At 35.0% G+C, this 23,276-nt stretch overlaps 1 protein-coding gene and 1 long non-coding RNA gene across 31 annotated transcripts in view; one reads left to right on the top strand and one right to left on the bottom strand.

Annotated features, from left to right (window-relative positions):
• The window catches only part of LOC104144940 (sodium channel protein type 2 subunit alpha), a 166,164-nt gene that overhangs the window by 4,947 nt on the left and 137,941 nt on the right, over positions 1–23,276 (bottom strand). For all 29 annotated transcript variants that reach the window (XR_011141929.1, XM_068948726.1, XM_068948728.1 and 26 more), the window contains 7 exons: positions 16,457–16,574; positions 13,960–14,114; positions 12,019–12,192; positions 5,862–5,984; positions 5,282–5,563; positions 2,280–2,333; positions 1,410–1,547 (listed from right to left, as the gene is read on the bottom strand). Coding sequence is in view for 28 of the 29 variants with exons in the window: in XM_068948726.1 (XP_068804827.1) it covers positions 1,410–1,547; positions 2,280–2,333; positions 5,282–5,563; positions 5,862–5,984; positions 12,019–12,192; positions 13,960–14,114; positions 16,457–16,574 (1,044 nt within the window). In the remaining variant the exon portion in view is untranslated. The remainder of the gene's footprint in view (positions 1–1,409; positions 1,548–2,279; positions 2,334–5,281; positions 5,564–5,861; positions 5,985–12,018; positions 12,193–13,959; positions 14,115–16,456; positions 16,575–23,276) is intronic.
• Positions 1–23,276, top strand: part of LOC104144942 (uncharacterized) — a 63,602-nt gene that overhangs the window by 34,126 nt on the left and 6,200 nt on the right. Inside the window, exons 2-3 of one of the 2 annotated variants that reach the window (XR_694213.1) lie at positions 20,602–20,708; positions 21,456–21,613. This is a non-coding gene — a long non-coding RNA (uncharacterized lncRNA). The remainder of the gene's footprint in view (positions 1–20,601; positions 20,709–21,455; positions 21,614–23,276) is intronic. The other variant, XR_011141930.1, reaches the window with a different exon arrangement.

The following is a 23,276-nucleotide window of genomic DNA, read 5'->3' as shown; positions in this document are numbered from 1 at the left end:
AAAAAACTCTGTAAAAATACAAGGGTATTGATACTGGCCAAACTTTCTCTGCCCTTCTGAAAAATTAAAGAGAGAAACTGAGAGAAAAAGAAAGCAGGGAGAAAAATAAATTGGAACAAACACTAGTTTGCACGCCTATGAGGGAAAATAGGTCTAAGAAAAATTTTCAGACCAAAGTCCCTGTTTGAGAGACTAGTATTTCCTCTCCGGAAATAAATATTCTGTCAAATAAATGAAAAATAAATTTGTACAACTGTGTATGCTCTCCCTACAGAGCATAAGGAGAAGAACAGAGTTGTCAAAGAAATGAAAAGTCAAAACCTCTCAGAATTCAAGTGAGAAAATAAAGATAACCATCAAAAGGATAAAACATATCTTTAAATATGTAGATTCCATTAAACATTTAAGCATGTCAGGATACCATGAATGAGTACATTCCATGAGACCTATTCAGCCACAATCATCTGGCAAATTTACTGCCAGGTTTTGATTACTTCAAGAGAGCACTCTGAAGACATTAACAAACAAAAAAAAAAAGGCTACAAGAGTAGCCCAGCATGTCTTTAGTGTAGATTTCTGCCTAGGGTATATGGAAACATTTAGTGGAAGTTTCCATCTCAGTATCAGTATCTTCTTTTTTAGTGTGAAGAATCAAATTTGACAAATCGTCTAGAACCACAAATGAAGAAGCCACGTTCTGCCTTGCTGCTAATTAGTGACTCGTGCCTTTTTTTAACCTACGATTCCCATACAATTGTGCTCCAGACATGCTCCAGATTGCATTCAGAGTTTAGATAGCAAGTAGAATATAACTTGTCATCACAGTCTGCATTTTAATCTATTTGAATCCTCCTAGAGTTACAATCCTGTAACTATCAACGCAGGAGACAGTTTTCCAAACCTCTCTAATCTTGCAGTACTGAGCAATAGTTTCCGGATTCAGCTTTTCTTTATTAGTCTTTCTGTAATTGATAAGGCCTTCACAGTATTGTCATATATGATCAGTTTTTCAATTTTACTATTCTAGTTTTGCATAGTCTCTTCTTCCCTGTCATCTATTTCCTTGCGGTAGAAAACCTCTGCATTTTCTCATAGCACTGTCAGAGCACTGTAAGAATAAGCAAAAATGAAATTATACATAACCTTCTGATGTACTGACTATAATGGAGGTGTAGAAGGATGCGGAGAACCAGATGTTAGTGTAAATTCAAATTACTTCAAATGCTTTAAAAAGTAAAGACTATTATTTCACTATTTTAAATTAAAAAAGAAAAGTTAATAGTTGCTTTCTGTGCTTTTTTTCTTTGCATTACTGAGAAATTTCAGATACTAATACTGATCCTTGCATACATTTACTGAATGGTCAATGATAATGAAGTATTAGGACAAGGAAACATCAGAATACTTATCTTCTTTTTTTGTTGGTTGAAGTTATCTATGATGACACCAATGAATAAGTTTAGGGTGAAAAATGATCCAAAGATGATAAAGGCTACAAAGTAAAGGTACATGTACATGTTGTGTTCATACTTGGGCTGTTGCTCCACCTATTTAACAAAGAAAAATTGCAATACATCACCAATAGCAGCAAATAGTCTTGAAAATCTATTTAATCAGCGCAGCTTTCTGTGGAGTACAGGTGTTTTTGATTGCACATTTATTCCTGTCATTTCTCCTCTTTCTGTCTCCCTGTTCCTCTCGAATGACATTTGATGTGCAGTTTAATTTTTACTAAAAATGATAAAGTGGGCAAGTCTCAAAAGCAACTTAAGATCCTATGAATTTTAAGCAAGTCAGAAGCTGGATGCAAATACCTCAATTAAAAGAAAAACATGCCAAATTCAGCCATTTGACTTTCTGAGATAGCCATTCAGTACTCCCGCAACTCTGGATTAGCTATTGCAGATGCTTATTGTAAATTGGGGTTATTTTTGGAGACATATACAAAAACACATTTCCTAATTTATACCAGCACAGTGACAAATATCCATAGGAATCCAAATTTCATTAGTTATGCTACTGGCAGATAACTCATTCAAGTAGTGATATGTTACGTAGAACCACTGATAGAAAATTTTTTTAACCCATTTGAAGTATATGCAGTTAATTACTTCATAATTTTAGATTTATATTTAAAAAAATCCAATATTTTACATTCTTCTTTTAAATATATATATATATAGAGAGAGAGAGAGAGAACTTTATTTCAAGTGCCACTCAAGAAGCATTACATGAATCTTGTGTTTGTTTAAGCTTAGTACAGTTTACATTGGACTTACTTCTCTAGAATCAACAGCAGCGTACATGATCTCCATCCACCCTTTAAATGTTGCCTAAAAACAAATACTTTGTTAATATTTTCTTTCAAAGCTTCAAATAAAGAGAAGCATCCTATTTTATACTCATCCTCAACTATAAAACACTGTCTTGTGCAATGTATTTGCATCAACTCCATAAAAGAGAACATTAAATGTTAGTGGCAAAATATGAGTGCGTTATTCACGACAAGTAAGTTACTGTGGAAGTTAACTTATCCCTAATACTTACAAAGAATCTCTGAAAAAAAATCTCATCTTCATGCAAATTCATCCAATTCTATGGGGGATGTATTGAAATCAATAACTGAGCATGACAGAAAGAGTGCAATCCATAATAACACTCTCAGTTTTAACTTTCTGACACCAAAAAACTGGAGAAGGTATTTATGTAATACAAAGCCAAATTATATGCCAAAATAAGCCAATTAAAAGCCAAAACAAGTTTGCATTCCTCAGACAAAATATGCAAATAGTCCTAAAGGAAAGTCCAGATGATAAGCAGTCCCAGGAAGTTTTAAGAAAATGTTAAGCTTTTGTTGTAAGGACAGACAGTGTTTCCCCCCAAAATTATGCTAATATAACGTTTACTGTCTGAGGAAGGACAGGTTTTAATTTAATCACTTTTTATATCATTCATAGAAATAAACCAATATTTAGAACTGCTCCAGCGACTTCTACTCTCAGAGGTCTACAAATAAATTTGTCACATCTCTGTGAATAGGCTATATCTTTCTATCGTACACAAAATAAGGGCACTGCACTTACAAGCATCTGTAATCTCGTTTCTTTCCAGTCCACACACAGATTTTGTACCTATGCATTTCTCTTATATAAGAGAGAGTGAGATTCCTGAAAATAACATCTCTTTGTGGTTCAGGTACTGAGAAGGAAAGTTGTCTCTCCACTACTCTATAATGTCTACATAACATACTTTTCTCATCATCAACAATCACAGCAAATGTAAAGTGCATGTAAAGAAGAAAAAATATTAACACCGTAACTGCAACAGGTTTGTCTGAATATGGACACCAGTGTCTCACTATCACAACAGATTTTTATGTGGCAAAATTGAACAGTCTAAAAAGCACAGGGCATTTGGTGTAAGCTGTGTCCTACTCCAAGAGGCACACAATGCAGAGACCATATGCTCTACTATCTAGAACAGGTAGATACTATCCACTACTTAATATAAGAGACGCGTTTTAAGATATTCTGCCAAGATAATCCTCGCATGCACCTCTAGGACCACGGGAAAAGAAAGGTCAGGAATCATCTTGAGCTGCAACATGCACCAAGTAGGCATAAAAAAGGTGCTGTCTACAGTACAACACTGTATTTTACTGTCACAATGTCAAAAAATAAAGCATTCTTCCTACTCAGAAGATACGTGAAACGTATGTCTTCTCCAACCCAAACAATTTTCCTTTTGCCATAATAGGAGAAGGAGAGCCAGTAGAGTAGGCCAAGACATCTTTTACTGAATGAAGTCTGAAAGATATAAATTCAACTTCACTGTAGTGAAAAGTCCTTTACTGAAGAACACAGCATTTAAGTTACCACTCCCTTTAGTTTCCACAAAGCCGAGGGAGTCCAAAGTAGCTAGCTGCTAGAGTAGAAAGTAGAAAAAAAATTATAAACAAAGTTCTAACTTTTCAATGCTGCAGTAAATTTGCCTTTTGGAATGATAGTGGCAAACAAAGCTCAACCAAGCTTTCGGACTTCTGGATGAGTGGAAAACTAGCACCAATATTAAACTGGTATATTTAATATAATACTATTATTATATTACATAATATTACAATACACTATAACATTCATATTCTCCATCTGTTTTTGCAGTTCCTATGCTGCAAAGCAGTAAATAAACCATGTCTGAATGAGTTTGGGAAACAACATACTTTCGTCAAGATATTAGAGAAGTTGTTGCTTCCGAAGGTATTCAGCTTCTGTGTACCTGAAACCAGGCTCCACAAAGTCACTTGCTGTTAACAAAAACATGTTAAGACGACTGTCTAGAAGGTCGAACCCAAATCGGTTTTAGCTTTTCCTGAGTAACCTCAGTTGGCAGAAGTTATGCTAATATCTGTCTTCAAGAGAAATTATTTTCAGAAATTTAAATATTTCTTAGAAGTTGCTTATCAGTTATGGTGAAATAAATTCAGGTGTCTGTAACATTCCAGGAAAATATTCCTGGAGCTATTTAGCAATAGCTACTGCTCCTGCTTGGAGTTCAACAGCAATCAAATGGTAGCCTGCTAGCACAATACTACCAGCTTGAGAGTCTAAAAGACAGAATAATTGCCCTGCGCTTATGAGCCCAAATATTTTCCCAGAAGCATTCTGCCAATGAACCTGATTAGGAATGGACGTTCCTGTCCTATCGGCTCCACTCCACAGATGCTGCCACTAGAAAGAAGCTTGTGCCTAGGATTCTGGCAAGTTCAGCAACTGCTGGTCTAGAGTTTAAAAACAAGCCCAAAATGATCTCCAAACAAAAAACTCAACAATAATGATGACTAGAGAGCAGCCAATAGGCATAATAAAATGGGAGATGAACTTAAGATTCTCTTTTTTCCTTTCTCTTCTTTGCCTGTTTTTAACAAATTTTCCTTTCCTATTTCCTATTTCGAAACCAATAGAGGGCTCTCTTTTTGTTCTCAAAATCAGATGAGGTCTAGAATGTACCTATTTGATGACCATGGTAAAAATCCATGCCTGTATGCCTTAAAAGATCAAGCAAATAAAATAAAATGAATCCTAGATGCTTTTTATTGACGAGATTCTGTATTTCTGTAGAATTTGAAAAGATAGTAGCTATTGGGTACTTGGACAGAGCACAGTCATGAAATGAAATACTGTATCTGTGTACATATTGTTGTATAACTCTGAAAATTATGGGATCAAATTTTACTGCTACAAAACTTAAAGCTGAGAAATTAATTTAGCAAAATATATACACTTACTACTTGAAGTAGAGAAAGATAACCAGCTCCAACATTATCAAAGTTTACTTTCACGTTTTTCCACCGGACATCCACAGCAGCGTATGTACGATTTTTACATGCAGTCATATTATCAATTTCCTCTGGTGGGAACATCTCACCAGTTGTAGTGTTCACACAGTGATAGAACTTGCCAGCAAACAAATTTACTCCCATGATGCTGAAAATCAGCCAGAACGTAAGACAAACCAGAAGTACATTCATAATGGATGGGATTGCTCCAGTAAGAGCATTTACAACGACCTAGTAAGTAAACATACAAAAAAAAAAAAATTTAAGGAATAATATGTATCGGTAATCTTTTTTTTTTTCTTAAATAAAGCAAAATATTTAATGCAAAAGTGCAAATAAAATGCTGCATTAAAATACATAGAAATAACGCCTATAAAAATAGCAATACACAAGAAATACAAGCAAATATGATACTGAAAACCTTGATAATTGCCATACAATTCATCGTTCCTGCATGATTTTATAATTCACTAGGCATATCTTTAGGTATTTATTTTACACATGATTTCAGAGTTTCCTTTTTCCTTACCCTCATGCCTTCAAAGCGTGACAAAGCTCTCAGAGGTCTCAAAGCTCTTAATGTTCGGAGGGATTTAATTGCACTAAGTTCTGAGAAACCAAGGGCATTAGCTATTAAGCTAACCAAGGAGACCTAGAGGAAACAAAACAGAAAACCCCTGAAAGAGCGTTTTTTAATAGCCTCAAAACATAAATGTAATGACTAGCAGAAGAAAATTTGAATATGGATGTTAGAAAAACGTTCCTAAGAACTCCAAGCTTCTAACAAGAATAAATAGAATAAAAAGTTAGAAAGGAATAGAAAGTTGTCTGCAAATTTCTGAAGAGTTTAAACAAAAAGAGATCTCAGTCTCTGGAACTTTCATCACAGATGCACACTCTGGGTAAAACGGTAGTGAAAAGAATGCATGACATACCTGTGCAAAATGCAGGATACAGGCTACTCTGAATTACACAAAAGATTTTTTTCTGGTATTACTAGCTGAGAAAATATATTAAATAATACTCTTCTATTTCTCATGAAAAGCAGTAAAATGTTGGATGAGTTTCTTACCATTACATGCAATAATCTGTGACAGGTTAGTAAAACTGCTAGAAGTTGAAATGCAATTAAGTGCATCATTATATGTATCACATCAATGAAGAAATACATTGCAAAGGAATAAATGGATTCCTTTTGCACTTATATTGCTACAGAATTAGCTGAAGAGCAGCTGAACCAAAAAATAATCTAATAAAATGGAAAAAGGGTAAATCCATAGCATTTGTTAACAAATACATAGTTTTGCTCTTTTGCTTCAAACGTTCCATAAAATTATTCTCAGTCAAGCAGCAAAATCAGAAGGAGTTCTGACACTGGTTGCAAAGGGTAAATGACTAGGTGTAAGTCTACAGTAGCCTAACTGCTTTGCTAACTAAACTTTGCAGTGCATCCAAATGAAAGGAGGAACCAATTAGATTTAGCATTTTCAAAATACAAAGCATTCTTCTCACTTCCATTATCAGTGCCACATGCCGTGAGGGCATGACAATTTGGATAAAAAGAATTTGAGTAAAACCTCACCTTCCCAATAAACTCAGTCAAAGCCTCAAACGTACTGAAAATCTATTCAACTCTACACCAAGTGTTACAACACTAAACAACGCTCTACTGCAGATGCATTACTACAGACATGACAAAATGTGACACAGTTACATTTGTTTCTGCTAATTTGCACTCAGAAACAATAATTCACATGATAACAGATGTATGAGTAACTAGTAATTCATATTTCTTGCAGATGATAACAGACTTGAAAGTGGTATACACTGAGTCAGACAGGTCACTCCCGGCCAGGCGCCAAACAGGACATGATTCCTGATTGTATGATAGGCCACCTAAAAAGAAATATCAGTTTCAACACAATTACCTAAAAGCAACGTACTCAAACACATAACAAGATAGCACTTTCCTGGCAAGTAGTAGCTGTGAAAAAGTCATAGGATTTATGATGGAAAATCATTTAATTGTGATTTATTATTTGCTGTCTCTACAGACTACTGCAGTCTTTCAATATTTAAAAATGATAATACAAAGTATCAGGAAAGAAAGCTGTGTTTACCTCCATTTGGTAAAGAATACTCTTTCCAGCATCTGCAGTTCATAAGGAAGTTAACAGTTCTAAGAAGCACAAGAACGGTTAAGAGGCTGACAAAGATGCTTTAGAACTATGTGCACTCTCAAAGTGAGTTAAACAGTGACACACTTTAAAACACACTCATGATGAAGAGAAACTGGCTAGCTTTTGATGTCTTTTAAATGCAGCATGAAAAATTTTAATAAAATCGGTTGATCTTAAAAATCAAGATGCAATGATTTTGTAAGTCACACAAGTTATATTAAACCAAAATTAATTCAGAGAACTCATAACGTCTGTGCAATACATGAAATACAACTACACAGTCATCCATGATAAGGTTTTGTGGCGATCACCGAGTTGTACTTATGAAATAGCCCATCTACAACTTTACGTAATTCACCTGTTGGACTAGCTATAACTAGGTCAGATAGTTCAAGAGGAGAAAGTCTCATGAAAAAAATGGAAAAGAATTAGGAAAGAATCCAGAAAAGGAACACATTCACTGCACGGAACTACCCTGATTTATGCCAGCAGACAAAATAATTTTCTATGCAAATACAACCATAATACTTAGTTTCAAAGGAATGTTGCTTCTTTAAACTTACAGATAAACATATTTACTGTAAAAAGCATTAATCCATGTGAATCCTTCAAAACCTTGAGATTACGCCATACCTCTGTATTCTAGAGAAGATATAGAGAAAATCTGCTTCAAGAGCTGCTGCCAGATCCCCATATTCTCTTATAGATAATGCAATTATTTTATTTACATATCTACATGGAAGTAAATCCTCTTCCTACAAGATGAGCACATCCCTACCTAGCAATATCTGTGTCTTACTTTGGAAACTAAGATATAACTTAGTGCATTGCTTCTTTCTGCTTTCTTCTTCTTTTGGAGGGGAAAAGGGGAGAAAGGATACTTTATCTCATCACAGCACTGCAGCAATAAAAGCGTAAATCTTTTGGTGCTCTGGTGCGTGAGCGTGCACATGCTTGCATATCTTTTCTTAATTTCCTCTTCTTCCTCACATGAGCATGGTTTGCACACCTTCATACTGATAGAAGCTCTGCACTTTCTTTCTTATTTAAAAGTGCTTAACCGTAACATTTCTTTCATGTACAATGAAAAAAGTACTATATAAATTTACTGTTTTGGGAAAGATAAGAGGTGCATTGTAACAAAAAAGAAGGCAAAATGTATAAAGCACACATAATGATACATGTGAGACAGAATCCGTTCTCAGCAATCTGCTTCATGTCAACTTTCTGTTCCTTTAACTACCAAAAATGGCACTGCACAGAAAAGCACGTTCTATTAACTGAAGGTGGATACATCCTACTTTGGATTTGTTAACTGCTTGTGTTTTGGACAACGCATGCGCCTTGAGATTTATTTCCTCTTATAACATTATTACTCTTGTGGAAGACAGGATCTAATCTGTGAGAGTTTCTGAAACCCTCAGTACAGCTGGATTAACAGCTCAAGAGCTGATGGCCATGCTGTTTTCTAGGGAGAGTCAATGACTTGTGTCCCAAGACTTCCACTCCAGACAGCTGTCACCTGTGGCATGTACATGTGGCCCTGAAGAACACACCCAAAAGCCTTATGTGGATTTCTTTCCTCCAATGCTAGTTCAAGCAAACAGTCAAACAACACACGATTCCACGTATTCTCTTTTTCATTATATCTGTGAATGTTCACATGCATGAGCAAAACCAGCATTTGTGCTTGTTCTGGGGCTATTATCCCCTTTGGGAAACAATGTGAACACTGGAAGAACAGGCAAAACAATTTCCATTTGTATGCTATAGGCTCTTTCACAAAGAGAAGACAGCTGGAGAGTCGAGCAGTACAGGTACAGAACAGTTCGCCTGAAAGGAGCCTGTAAAATGTCGTGTCACTATCAAAAACTTATCATTTAGACTGGTACTGGCAAAGCAACTTTGTTCAATATTTTTAATGGATAAAGCCAAAGGATAGGAAGGTAGAGCAAAGCTGGACTCAGGCAGTTGACGTCAACACACCACCTGTTACCTAAACCAACTGAGAAAGAAGAGCAGCAGCAAGAGAGAGTTGAAGTTATTTGCTACTACCTGAAAACAATAAAAACTAAAACAGTCAGTAAAGTCAACAGAAGCTGAGCAGATTGACTCTCTCTAGGGAAAGCAATTCCCCAGTGCAGGTGGTAACACACTGGAAACAGGCTGTCCAGAGAGGTGGCAGAATCTCCATGCATCTCTATTCGAAACTGGACATCACACGGAACAACCTGATCTAACCCTGAGGCTGGACATACCTAATACAAAGTTGGCCTTGCTTTGAGTAAGGAGCTAGAATGGGTAATCACTGAAGGTGCCTTTCAATCTATGCTATGATCTGCTGTTATAGGCTCATAAGATGTAGGCATGTCAAGCAAGAGCTGAAGATGGCAACATAAAAGCACTGAAATCACAGAAAAGAAGGAATACTCCATACCTTTCTGCATGGAGCTTCAGTATGCTTTACTTAAACAAAAATCAAATAAAATTTTATCTTAAACAAAACTCAATTTAAGATCAATCTGTACAAGCCTGTATTGTGAAAAAGATACTTCTTATTTCTTAAATAACAATAGATTTTCTTTTATTTATTTATTTGCTTTTGTTTTCACAAATGACAACGGCAATGGACAAAGAGAAATGAGAATTTAAATATCATGAGGTTCCAGAAACATAGTGTCTTGGAATCCTGACAGGAAATGAGACTAAAGCATGGAATCAACAATCCTATGCACAGAAGAGACAGGCCACATGGACCATTGCTACTGATTTCTCACTAATTATGAAATGATCTCACATTTTCATTTAGCATTTCAGTTACGATCAACAAACAGAAATCTATAGTGTCCTTGAAACAAAAGAACATGCAAAAAATTTTCCAGCTTCATTCAGAGACAGTCTTCATAGCTTGTTTTTATTTGCCTTGTTGAGGGCATCTCATTTGGTAGAGTTTAATATTAAGGAAAGAGGGGAACATTTTACTGTATTTACTGGGCTTGTTAGAGATCACAACATTTGTTTCAGGAGCGTGTTAAGTTTATACTTTGTATAGAGATTAAGTGTATTCAGAACAAAAGGAATGGAAAGAACAAGGCAAGACATTGAGATAGTTGGAAGGGATATTCCTAGATAAGGGTGCAAAGCCGCTGAATAAAGAAGGGTGGAAACTGAAAAGCTCCGTTATTTCAGAAGAAAAAAGACGGAATAAAACCACTACTGCAGACAGTGACTAAAAAGTAAAAGTCCAAAGCATACTGGCAGTTCAACTTCTCTCAGCCACTGTACTCAGATTCTGGAAACAAAATTTCAGTTGGACACTCCAAGTGAGAAGTATGTAAATTGCACTTCCCCTGAGAAAGCCTATGTTATTTCTCATTTCACTGAGTTAATCCATTTGCTGAGAATGAGTAAAAATATTTTTATTTTTTCTTGACTGATGCTAAAAAGAGAAACACAGTTAAATGAGGAAGACAGATAACACTACTTGCGTCTTTTCCTCCAAAAAAGTATTTTAAGAAGAGCACGTGAGCTTCAGTTACGTTGTTAGGGGATAAACGATTTTTGTCCTAGATTCCAGATTCCATCTCGACTCAAGAAATTGCCCGTGCCCATTTGTAGTATTTCCCCTCAAATTTCTGTGCAAAGAGAAAGAACTCCTTAGTAAGAACATATGCTAACGTCATGCAGTGCCATTAATTTCATTAACGTCTTTGGAGCACAATTAATTCTGTACCCTAAAAACTGGCTTTTATCTCTTTAAGGCCAGAGACAGAGCCAAACAAAACCAAAAGAATTTCAGCTTCCAAAAAAAAAATATTTAGAAAGTCATTTGTTAATGAAAAATAGACGAGCTGCACTGCAATTAGCCTTGCAGCTAAGCATGCAGTGAGTGCCATAAAAATCAAAACGAGGATTGCTAAAGAATGATTCCTATCCTTTTAAAGCGATCCTTAGGCCATCATTCCTTCTTCCTTTTTGTTTTTCCTAACCCTTCTGTTCACTCTAATTGCTGCCTCCTTGCCTCCTCTTTTCTCTTGCTGTCCTGATTGCTTGATACCGTCCTCCTCTGCAGTTCTTTGCCACTGACTCATTAAGCTCAGGATTCATTGTTCCTCCCTAACCCCATGTGATTACTTAAACCTCCCTCTGCTTTCTATTCCTGCTTCCTCCCAGCTCTACGTCACCCAGTTCAGAAGACTGGATTCCAATTCATATTTCACTTGTCTCCTTTACAGCTGATACATCTCGCTCACTGGTTGTGAATCAACGTAGTAAAACACAGATAGATGGATTTAAAGATAACATATATACGTTAAGGCAGATGTAGTTACTCATTAAGTATCTACAATGGAATCTTATCCAATAGCATGACGTCTTCTGTAATTTTTAACCCAAGTTTATATTCTTCACTGTATACATATGCATCATATAGGAGTCACACAAAATGACCTGCTTAAAAATAGAAGAAAAAGTAGAAAAAAGCTACTTGGAGAGTATAGTACGTACATCAACAATCAGGAAGTCCAGCCAGCACCAAGCATTAGTGAAATAAGTTTGAAAACCATAGGCCACCCATTTTAGCACCATTTCCAGAATAAAGATGTAAGTGAAGACTTTGTCAGCATATTCCAATATGACCTTGATAGTCTTGCGCTGTTCAATATATATATCTTCAAAAGCCTGTGAAAAATGGATAGCATAAATCAAATACTTATAGGTCTTCACAAACTAGAAATTAAATCACAAGAAGGGAAGAAAAAAAGGCAAAGGTAAATCACTTTCCACTTTAGATGTTTTACATTTGAAAGGAAGCATTATAACGCATTTTTTCAGAGTCTTAGACTTCATCACCTGATGATGGGATTACAATATATTGATGGAACTTGCCAAAAAGCTTTTAGAAATTTCAATTACAGTCCACACAATTACAACTTGTCACTCTGGGAAGCCCAGCCTTAACTCAGTGGGAATATAGTCTCCTGATGGTAATAAATTCAACTAACAAAAGCGAGCAATGAGTTGCAGTGGCCAAACGTTAAGTCGCGGCTGACCTTTGCTGACTTCCTTAACCTTTGAATGACAGCACTAAAGAATCTTTTAAATTATACCACATTGAAATGCAGATTTTCAAAAAAAATCAGGACAACAGTGATTCTCATTGAAAAGCAGACAAGCAAACTCTATTACTAAAACATGAGTAACAGACACTCCCAGTCAAAGTAACTGCTTACACATATAATCGTTTTAGTTAATACAAATCAAGCGGCTTGGAATAAAATGCATTTATATTATTACTATGATGATTACATGGTGCACATGATCTGTAGTGGTCTATTTGGAAAAGTTGCTGATACTCTCATTTTAAGACTGCTGGCATCATTTGGGGTTTTCTGTACTTATCCAAATGTCTGCAAAGACAACCTTGAACTTCCAACAGTCCTGATGTCTGAACACCCAAACAAAGTCACCAGTCACCCTTCACTCTACCTAGGACTTTATTACTTTACTGGAAAAAGACTTCTTGAGCCTTTCACTCAAATTTTACACTCCACAGAGATGTGTTTTGAATATGATCAAAAGTTTATGAATTTTAGTTTAACTATTTTCTACCCCTTCCTGCACAAAATTATTATAGGCACAGGAGAATTTGTACAATGATGAAAGGAACACCTATTTCTTGCTTTTCACAACCTTCCAACAACCAAAGGCCAAACCCTGTTGAGACTCTTAATGGTGACATAACGGAAGTACTGACTACATACTGCAAGAGGCATGTAAAATGACTCAGTATACACACGCACACAGGTTTGCAAATTTATGACACAAGTTATATACTTGCTGTATAACTACAGTTGCTTTCTCTCACTGCTTCTGAACCAAGCTGAATAATGAAATCACATTCCACAACCAAATCCTAGGGCAAGAGGCAACCAAAAAGAACCCAATACTGAGCAGCTGTATGAATGACTAAACTTCAATATGAACAGCATAAAGGAATTCAAGGATTCCTGTATAACAGTCTAGAAATACTGACAAACTAAAACTAAAGCAGAAAACAAATCGAGAACAGAAAGAATTCATTATCTGTACTGCTTTTGGGGACAATTTTAATTTACAGTAGAATAACTTCCAGTTAATACATACAATTCATTTTGCATGTTTTTATAATTACTTAAACATGATTTTAAAAGTAGTCCTCCTCCATAGCTCCCTCACACATACATATCACCTCTTATTCATCGAAAAACGATCTGCAGAATGTAATTTGACATTAGAGTTTTAATGACTATTTTATATGCACTACCTAAAATATTCTCGAACTCAGTTCAGGCTCTCCTTCAAAGCAACACTGAAACTGTTTCCTAGTGAACACAGCTGTATTATAAGCATATACTTGATAAAATGATTTTTAAAAGCGCTGCTTCTACAGGAGTATGCTCTACTTACCAGAGTACCACTGCTGAGGAGAATCATGAAGACAATGAATGTTTCAAACCAGTTGTGCTCTACTATCCTGTAACAGGTTTTTCTAAGGTTCCACCAGATTTTTCCTTTTGCACTTTCTACGCTGACTTTACAGCATTTAAACTTCTGTACACAACCTAACAATACAAAAAATTACAATTTATTATGTGATAGAATTTTCATTATTCTAAAATAGTAAAAGTAGTGTTAACTTGCTCTTGCTTCATGAGTCACATTACCGCATGTTACCAATAGCCTTTCTGATTTGATTCTCTAGCCTTGGAAAACTTGCAGTTGGATAATTTTTCTACTGCTCTAACACTATATCGAGGCTAGAATAAAAAAATAAACAAAAAAAAAAACAGTTTACAAACCGTTTCCAAACATATTTTTACAAATACACTTTTCATCTATACAGAGAAACAAAAACACAGAAGAACTGTCAGGAGGTAGAAATAAAGAACATGAACTACTTCAAGAGTTTAGCAGTCTCCTTTAAAAGGACTTTTGTCTCTAACCTAAGTTCAAATAAACTGCACAAATGTAAACACCCTTTATTACACTGAAGAATGAGCTCTGCTTTTGATTTGACTAAGGTTACTTCTTTCACGAATCGCTAATTACAATTTTAACAACTGATTTAATTGAACTTCGAGAGATAATCTAGATGCTACAAAGTTTCAGATTCCTGGTCAAGCTAATACAGTAAAGAACTGTCATCTTTATCATCCAATAGGGCTTTTTTCCCTTAAAATTGAAAATCTCTTCTTGAATTGATATAAGAAATTACACGAGCAATAAGTAAAAAAAAAAGTCAAAATAAGTACCAAATAAAGGAAAAGAGAGTTGTATGGAATTTAACAGAGTACAACACATTCCAGCTACAGTTTCAATGCCAATATTTAATCTGGATGCAAATATATTACTTTGTAATAATTTATATTTACTGCAATTTATATTTTCATTGATTCAAGATAATTTCAAGAAAATGCAATTATTCCCCAAATGAATACAGCAATAAAATAACAGTGTATTCTAATTGTAACAGAGAGAAATTTTTCCACGTGGTACAGAGCTATGGTAACCACCCACAGAATTCAGGTCCACCTTGGAGAGCTCTCTACCTCACTACAAGGCCCCAAGGATTTACCTGCATGGATTTCAGTATCTAGGAGAGCCCAAGAGCCTCAACATTCACCTGACGAATAGCAGTCTCCTTATTTCTTTAAAAAGGATTAGTCATATTCATATGGACTAATCATTTGGAAACATAACAAAGTTTAAATGATTGCAAGGGGTCCCAAAGGCAATATTCTAGTTTTCTGGTAAGTGTCATTGACTTCACGTGTTACATGTTAGTTATACTGTGTTTCATCAGCTCAGATAAAACTACTACCACTGTGACGAAGAGCATGATCTACCTCACCTTCAGTTACTCAAAACGCATGGATAACTGAAAAATCAACCCTGTGCTCAAGAGTAATAGACATCACACATTATAAGGAGAGGGAAGAACTCTAATATAATGTGAAATTACTCAAAAGTGCAAAATTTTGATCAAGAGCTTGAAAACAACACCATATTGCCAAATAATTTTTGTTTTCAAAAATGAGTCAAATAAGGATTTTTCTATGAAGAAAAAAGCATGGCTGATAAAGCTATGACAGGGGTGGGAGGGTTAACCCTGGATCATTTCTGTTTTGAATGATTTTCTGTTAACCATGACTTAAAAGGAAGATAACAATCTGTGATAACATAAAAACGGAAAACATTCCTATACTGTAATTCCGCAAAAGAATACAGTTATGCAGAACTAAAACCAATGGAATCTTCTAAACACATGCAAGTATGCTCTTGGACTTCTCTACTAGAATAAAGATGCTGACTCTCCGTTATCCTATTTAATTTTACTTGTGGCATCCCACATTATACTTATGGGCCCCCTGTCAATATGATCCATGTAACTTCAAGATAACCACTCTGTTGTTTGATTCAGCCCTCCCAGGATCCAAGTCATCCCCTGGATAGCTTTCTAATGCCACAAAGGGACGATGGGTAATCATGATTCTGATGTAAGCTTCTCAAGTGGGTAGCTCCATTTAAGTGGAATGAACCTGGTCTAGGGTTTGATCTTGCAGATTTCACCACTGAGAACATGTCAATTACATCAACAGGATTACTCGTCTCTGAGGAAAAGTTTATGGAATAGTATCTAGTGTTTACTTAAAATACTATTAATTAACATGTACACACATACTTAAATTTTTACCACACAAATGGCTTCATGGACTTCAGTACAACTATCTATAATGGGCCAAATTAATCAAATCATAAGAACTGACAGTCTAGGATCTGGGACTGCTGTAGCAAAGCTTCCCTGAAGCTTAGCTTAATTTAAACACTGCCAGTGCTTGTTGCAGATAACTCAAATGTAATTGCTAACCCCAAATTTTCTTTCCATACCTTCTGTAAAACGTACCTTCTGTAAAACATGCCTGTGGCTCTAATGCTTGCTCTGGTTCAGTCTCTGCTTTTTCTTCTCCAAAGAGAGCTAAATTAACTGTACTTCCTTCAGATGAGCTAGAAAATTTTAGCTTCTGAAAATAAAATTCCATAATAATAGCTTTACTTTACTGATACTTATATGTTTAGAAATGGAATTAACATTAAGCATGCAACACTGTGTGCAAATACCAACCAAGAACAATATTTGTGGCCAAGAATACACAAAAACATCCACAAATAGCAGTCAATGCTGTTGAAATGTGCATAAATCTTCCGCTTTCTCTCTAGAGATTGCAAGGTGTATCATGTAATCTCTTGCATAGAATTTCAGAATTTCTGGAATAACTATAGTACAGTGTTATCAGTCTACAAAACTAACTCTTATCAAGTGGATTTTCTAAAATAGTCTATTTATTTTGTCTTCTGCTACTGTTTACTTAATAGGTATTTCTCTTACTACAATCTAAATCAGTACCTGTTATAATGCATGCTTCAAGATGATGCAAGTTGCTAGCAGTTTCCATTATAGCAGTCTCCTCAACCTTAAGACAGTAAATCCTGACAGACAGAAGTACTTTGAATTGTGAACTACAAGGGCAAACTACTGTCCCAGAGAGAAACATGTAGCAGAATTTCAAGTTTGAATTGCCAGTTTTTCATCACACAAAAATAAGGGGAAAAAATTATCAGTTCTTTTCACTGGCATTTTATATATCAGAATGATGTGAGCTAACTACTTATAGCAGATATGACAATTTTTACAGTAAAATCGAGTACGAGTTTTTGCTTTTGTTTTTTGCTTTAGTCATGCTGTAAGTAATGTCAAAGTATCAGGCAATATTCCTCAAAGATAGATTATTTAGGTATGAGATCTAGGTAGGGACTGCTTACCAGTAGCTTGAAAAGTGCTAAAAGAAAATCCATAAGTATTAGGGAAACCTTTCTCAGATGTGACAAACTATTAGAATAATACCTCAATAACCTTTGTAAATAAATTAAATTGGGAAAATACATCCATTTTTTTTCCCCCAACATAATGGTCACTCAGTAGAAAGCTGCATGGTAAGATTAGGCATAAAAGTAGTCAGGTTACATATTTCAATCCTTAATTTTAAACCTGCCTTAACCCATATTTATCATTACAATATGAACACCTTTTATGCTTTTTCATATATCCTGAAAAGTTTCAAAAAAGGAAAAAGTATGATAAATACATTTCAACTGGCATTAATTTGCATTCTTTTTTGCCAATGCACATATGTATATGCACTACATTGTGCATTCTGAAACTACTTATTACTCTGGTACGCATACCTGTACAGTCAATAGACAGTAAAAAAACCATTTAAAAATAATAATTAAAACAACATAAATTACATAAGTAATAAAACAAATACTAATATATGAATAAACCTGAATTTGTTTTCTATCTTGCAATCTGCATGTCTTGCAAAAATCATATTCTAGATATTTTAAAGGAAGACTGTGGTGTATTGTACAGTTAATCAGAGTATGAGTACCAAACTAAGTCAAAGTAGTTTTGATCACAGCATTCTCTGACTGTTTACAATGTTATTACCAAGAAGTATATAACATCAGTAATGGATTCACTGACACACGAATAGATGTGTGTAGGGAATGATGTAAGCACACCTTGTACAATGGCCTCAGTGCTGTACAATTAATTAATATCATTTTCACGAATTTAGCAAGACTTTCATGATTAAGAGATACTTAAGACAAAACAGCAGACAAGTTGGAGGCACTATCCAATCAACCTGTACTTACAATCTGATTGTGAAATGCAAAGGGATGAAATTATTTTAGGTATTAAATAAGAAAACACTCTTTTTTTGCTATGTTTGTGAAAGAAGGCAGAAAAAATTTAATAAGAGAAGGTAATCCACTGTTCTGCATTGACTTGTATTAAAAACTGATTCAATAATATTTCTTACTTTGCTGCTACTCTAGAAACGGAGTACCTAGAAGAGAATCCCCAAGTTGAGTAACATATTTAATGTTAATGCCTCTTCTCATTGTTGGTAGAATAATTTTAAAATACCAATGTTTACAGAAAGCACTTTTTCCAATGACTACTTCTACTGAACCTGAAGATACCTACACTACACTTCATTAATATGCTGCTTTCATCATTCCATGACAGATAGCATATATAAATACATACATACATCTATAGATAGATAGATAGCAAAATGCTGCAGCAGTGATGGGCAAACTGAATTTATGAACCGGATTATAAAATAAATTAGTAATAATTAGAAATTTTTAAATACTTTCTTTTTAAAAGGAGTAAAGAAATTTTGCGTTACATTGCTAATGGAAATTAAAAGTAACATGAAGTGGCCTGAGTCCTTTGAATTGTTAGCTAATTAGTATACATTTTGAACAGATGATGTGCATTCAACTGAAAAAAAAACAGATTTTTTTTAAGAACGAGCAATATTAAAAGATGAACAATCATAAACGGAAAAGAAACTGTAAAGAAACAGCGTGCTTAGGACATCAAGGTTTATATCTCACTTAATACATGGTAGAAGAATCAGATATTACAGAGTTTAACTTTTTTTTACTTAAAAAGGGCAGTTTTCTTGACTCTAGAAAGCAGACCAGAGTCTCTTTAAATTGTTGTGATATCAAGGAGAGATGGCCTCATTCTCTCTTTCTTCTGGGCTTGGCTGGAAGAGTGGCAGATTTAATTAAACACCAGTAGTCTTTTCCATGTGGGCTGCTTCCTTTTTTCACCAGAAAAACTCCTACTAAAATTAAAGTATTAAACAAATAAAAGCACCTATCAGAGCACTATGTACAAAAAAGTTAGTTTCTTTCCTATATACAAAATTGGCAGGGATCTAACTGATTTTGTGAACTATTTCTGTCTTTCCTAAAACTGTTGTTACTGGAATGTTCATCCTTCACCTCCCAGGGCACTTTGCTAACACTTAGTGTAATACAGTACAAAAGAATGCATGAAAAATATATTACGGGACTGCATTAAAAAAAAAAAAAACACAGAAGCAAAATTTATATTCGAAAAATGCGTCAATGATCCCTAAATGGCAAGAAGCAGAACTGCCCATCTATTCAGAAGAGATGACTGGGAAGGGGGAGCACATACTCTGGAAGAATTAAGGTTTGTTTCGTGGTTCTAGAGATCCAGAGTTTAGAGGTTTTGGAGGCTACTAGCTGCTATTTTGTGTTTTTAACAAAAATTTTCATAATTTCAGCCTTATCTTTGATTTTCCTAATTTTCTTTCTTGTTTTAGCTTCGTAATTTTCTATTGTTTTAAAATATCAAGATTTATTTAGACACTTGCATCCTACACAGAATTTTTGCTTGTAATTATGTTTTATGTCTGCCTTCTACATAATCAGCTGGACTAAATTCACAAAGAAATATTTATTGATGACGAAGAGCAAAACTGATATAGATGTTTTCCTAACTTCTGATCTTACAGACAGACATTAATTTCGTGATTTGAATATAACTAAAATATTATATCCTAAGAAAATCAAAAGGACTATGCCTATGATATCTTCCATCCTACATTTTAACTTCTCTTACATGTGAAAAATGGAATTTAAATGATAAGAATATTATGAAGAAATATGAAAATTTCTATTAAAATATAAAATGTTTTAGCATAAAAATAATTATATATTTGCAATATTAAGGTTAATAGGCATTGTTCAAATGAACATGATCTGAAAATGCTTGTAATTATATGACAGCTAAAAACATGGTTCAACAGATGAACAGAAACACTGAATTAAACCTTTGCGTTTTCATAAAATCACAGGTTTTTAACCTGTTTAAAACTTGAACAGTCTTGACAATAATTCAGTTAACAATAATTAAAATCTACAGAGCATGCAGCTTATGCTACAGAAGTAGTACAGAAAATACCAAAGATGTAACAAAGAGAGAAATATGTTGGGGTTGCCCCCATCCATGCCGTGATGTGAGTCATGGGACTCAGCTTACAGAACAGCTGTGCATGTTACCACTGCATTACAATGGATGGGGAAAAATATATTGTAGCTGAGTAGCATGCAGGTCAGTCCATTTTAAAAGTGATCATATATGTATGATTTGTTTAGGTAACCTGTGTAAACATGCTGACACGTTGCTCTGCCTGGTTAAAAAGCACCAGAGCTGCATTCTTGACTGATCCAGCTGGATTTTACTCCTGTGAGAAGTAAGAATGGTACGCAATGAAGTTCAAAACATGGTACCCACTAGGCTGTTTGAATTCTGGAAACAGAAGTATGGATTCCTACTTATTTAAAAATGCATTTTCTAGATATGTTACACATTTGCAAAACATAACATTTATAGTTGTTGATTAGAAACTTAAGCACATGCAAAGACATACTGAAAGAGATAAAATTAGTAGAGTATTTGAAGTTTATAGATGTATACTGGACTGGACCTGAACATAAAAGAGGACAGAAAACTACACCCACACTATGTATATTACAGCTTTAAGAGTCCTCTAAATAGTAGTAACTAAACCTTTATCTTTGCACTTCAATTTCAAGGTTGCCCCTAGTCTTTACTAGATGCTAAATATATGTCTAGCATACAGTTTCTGAAAGTAACCACAGGGCAAAACAAACAAACAAAAATATCAGTTATACAGGGTCAAAGATAAACTTCCAGGTAAGCATTGTTTCCCATCATCATTAGCATGCTTTGCTTTTAAACTGTATAACTTAAAAATGTTTCAAATGCCTAAATGAAGTGCATTATGGATTGTAACAGATATACAGTAATGGAAAAAGCAAATTCCAGGCCGAGCTATAAACTTGCAATCTTCTTAAGTACTTCAAAACTATCTTGTATTAGTCTTCCGGTACAAATCTCATCTACACTTCTCACGAATAACTTCTCAAAAGATCACCAAATAATATAGTTATTCAACACTTCCAATATAACCTGTTCCCATTTAAAGGCAAAGCCTGCAAGGAAGAGGTGAAACCGAACACTTGTATGTTCTGAGGACCTGTGACTGACAAGATTGTTCATCCAAGAGCTGTGATTTCCAGAAAGTTGGGCACTGGGAAAATTTCTGGGCACAGAAATCCCTAAATCTAAAACCATCTTTTTCAGGTAAGGTACCAGGTTGCACTTCCATTCTATCTACAAAATGAAAGACAGTCTCCTTACTGACTGCAAAACTACTGTACATGAAATAGTTTTATGTTTTTAATTCACATTTCTCCTATGTTTGCCTTTCAACTATGCTAATCCTTAGCCACTTCTCCAAATCAGAGTGGGTTAAAAGACGCCATAGATAATTGCATCTTAAAAACCAGCTAATGTTTGTGTTTTATATCGAATATCAGAGGTGAGAAAGCAGAGACTTCGTTACCCAGTTATTTAATGTAAAAGAGTGAAGAACCTGGTATCTTCAACTGTTACCTACTTTCCATGTAAGAGTCAGATTTAACATAGTTACTGGAGCGAAAGTAAATTATCATCAGATTTTCCTTCCACAAAGCCAAGATTTATTCAAACACACTAACAAGAAGGCCAGTGGCCTTTATTCAGATTAATAATAAACAAAAGATGTAGCAGCTATTGAGCAGGATTTATAGCTTCCTAAAAAGGGGCAGTTAATACTTGAAAACATTTTATGCATATTTAGGAATATTTTTGTTTGTTTTTGAAAGGCCTCTTGGTAATCTAAGGCCCTCTCAACTGACAGGTCAAGGTAATACACAGAACCTCCATAAAGCAGACGGAACAAATCAGGTTTCAGTAACCGAGCTGTTCAAATAGCAAATAAGTACAATATTATCGCAGCACTGCATTCTACAGTAAAAGAAATACCTAAAAACTTTTCACCTTACTACACCTTCCAAATTTAAATTTAATCTAACTACATTTTGCTACAACAAGCTTATTTCTATAATCTGGAAAGACTATTAGCAGTACCCTATTTTTTCAGGCAAGTTAGAAATGTAGATTCATTGCTGGTTCAAAAAAAACAAGTAGAACAACCCAAAGCACTCCAGGCAGGCTGACTGCACAAGCAGTGACCACCCGTTACTGCCCTCGGCACTCTCAGGTGCCAGGGGAGGTTGATGCTTGATGTTCTGCTGCTGCCCCCTGCTCCCGCACAGGCTGCACCAGAGCCACAGCTTGGAGATCGAAAAGTCTCTCAAGGAGCCTACTCACATCCATGACTTTGCTGCCCTCCTGCTGCTGCTGCTAAGTGACTATTTTCCTAAAGCCGACCCAGTTTAAGGTCAGGCCGCTGGATTTGAAGTGATGAGTTCAAAACTCTCAGAAGCAAGCAAGAAGTTAATATTTTTCATTTAATAATTTTATTTTTCTCATTCATTTTCTTAGGAACGCTCACCTTATAATACTGTCATTGTTCCCTTGTTTTTTCCCCCCATTGTTTTCACTTCAGGAGAACAGGAAAGCTGATTGGTATGACTCTCATTAGCACCTGCTAGCACCTCATTAGCTTATCCTGTACTAATAATACTCATTTCCATAGACTTCAGTAGGCTTTAAGGGTCAGATGCAAAGGGCACTAATATTCTTTTTTAATGTGTCCACTGGTTATTTTTAATAGCACTCTACTTTCATCCTTACTTCACAGAAATTTAATGATCATATATTAGAACAATATGCCTTTTCAGGACAGAGCTTTTATCTCTGTGTATTCTGTACAAATATATTAATTCACCTATTCAACACAAAAATTTGGAAAAGCTAGTTTTGAAAAACTTTTTAATAAATGGCTTAGTATGCCTTTATA

Source organism: Struthio camelus, chromosome 6, assembly GCF_040807025.1.
Source record: "Struthio camelus isolate bStrCam1 chromosome 6, bStrCam1.hap1, whole genome shotgun sequence".
NCBI classification, from domain to species: domain Eukaryota; kingdom Metazoa; phylum Chordata; class Aves; order Struthioniformes; family Struthionidae; genus Struthio; species Struthio camelus.
Note: the sequence above shows the minus strand (reverse complement) of the source record. Positions and strands in the feature narration are given on the sequence as shown.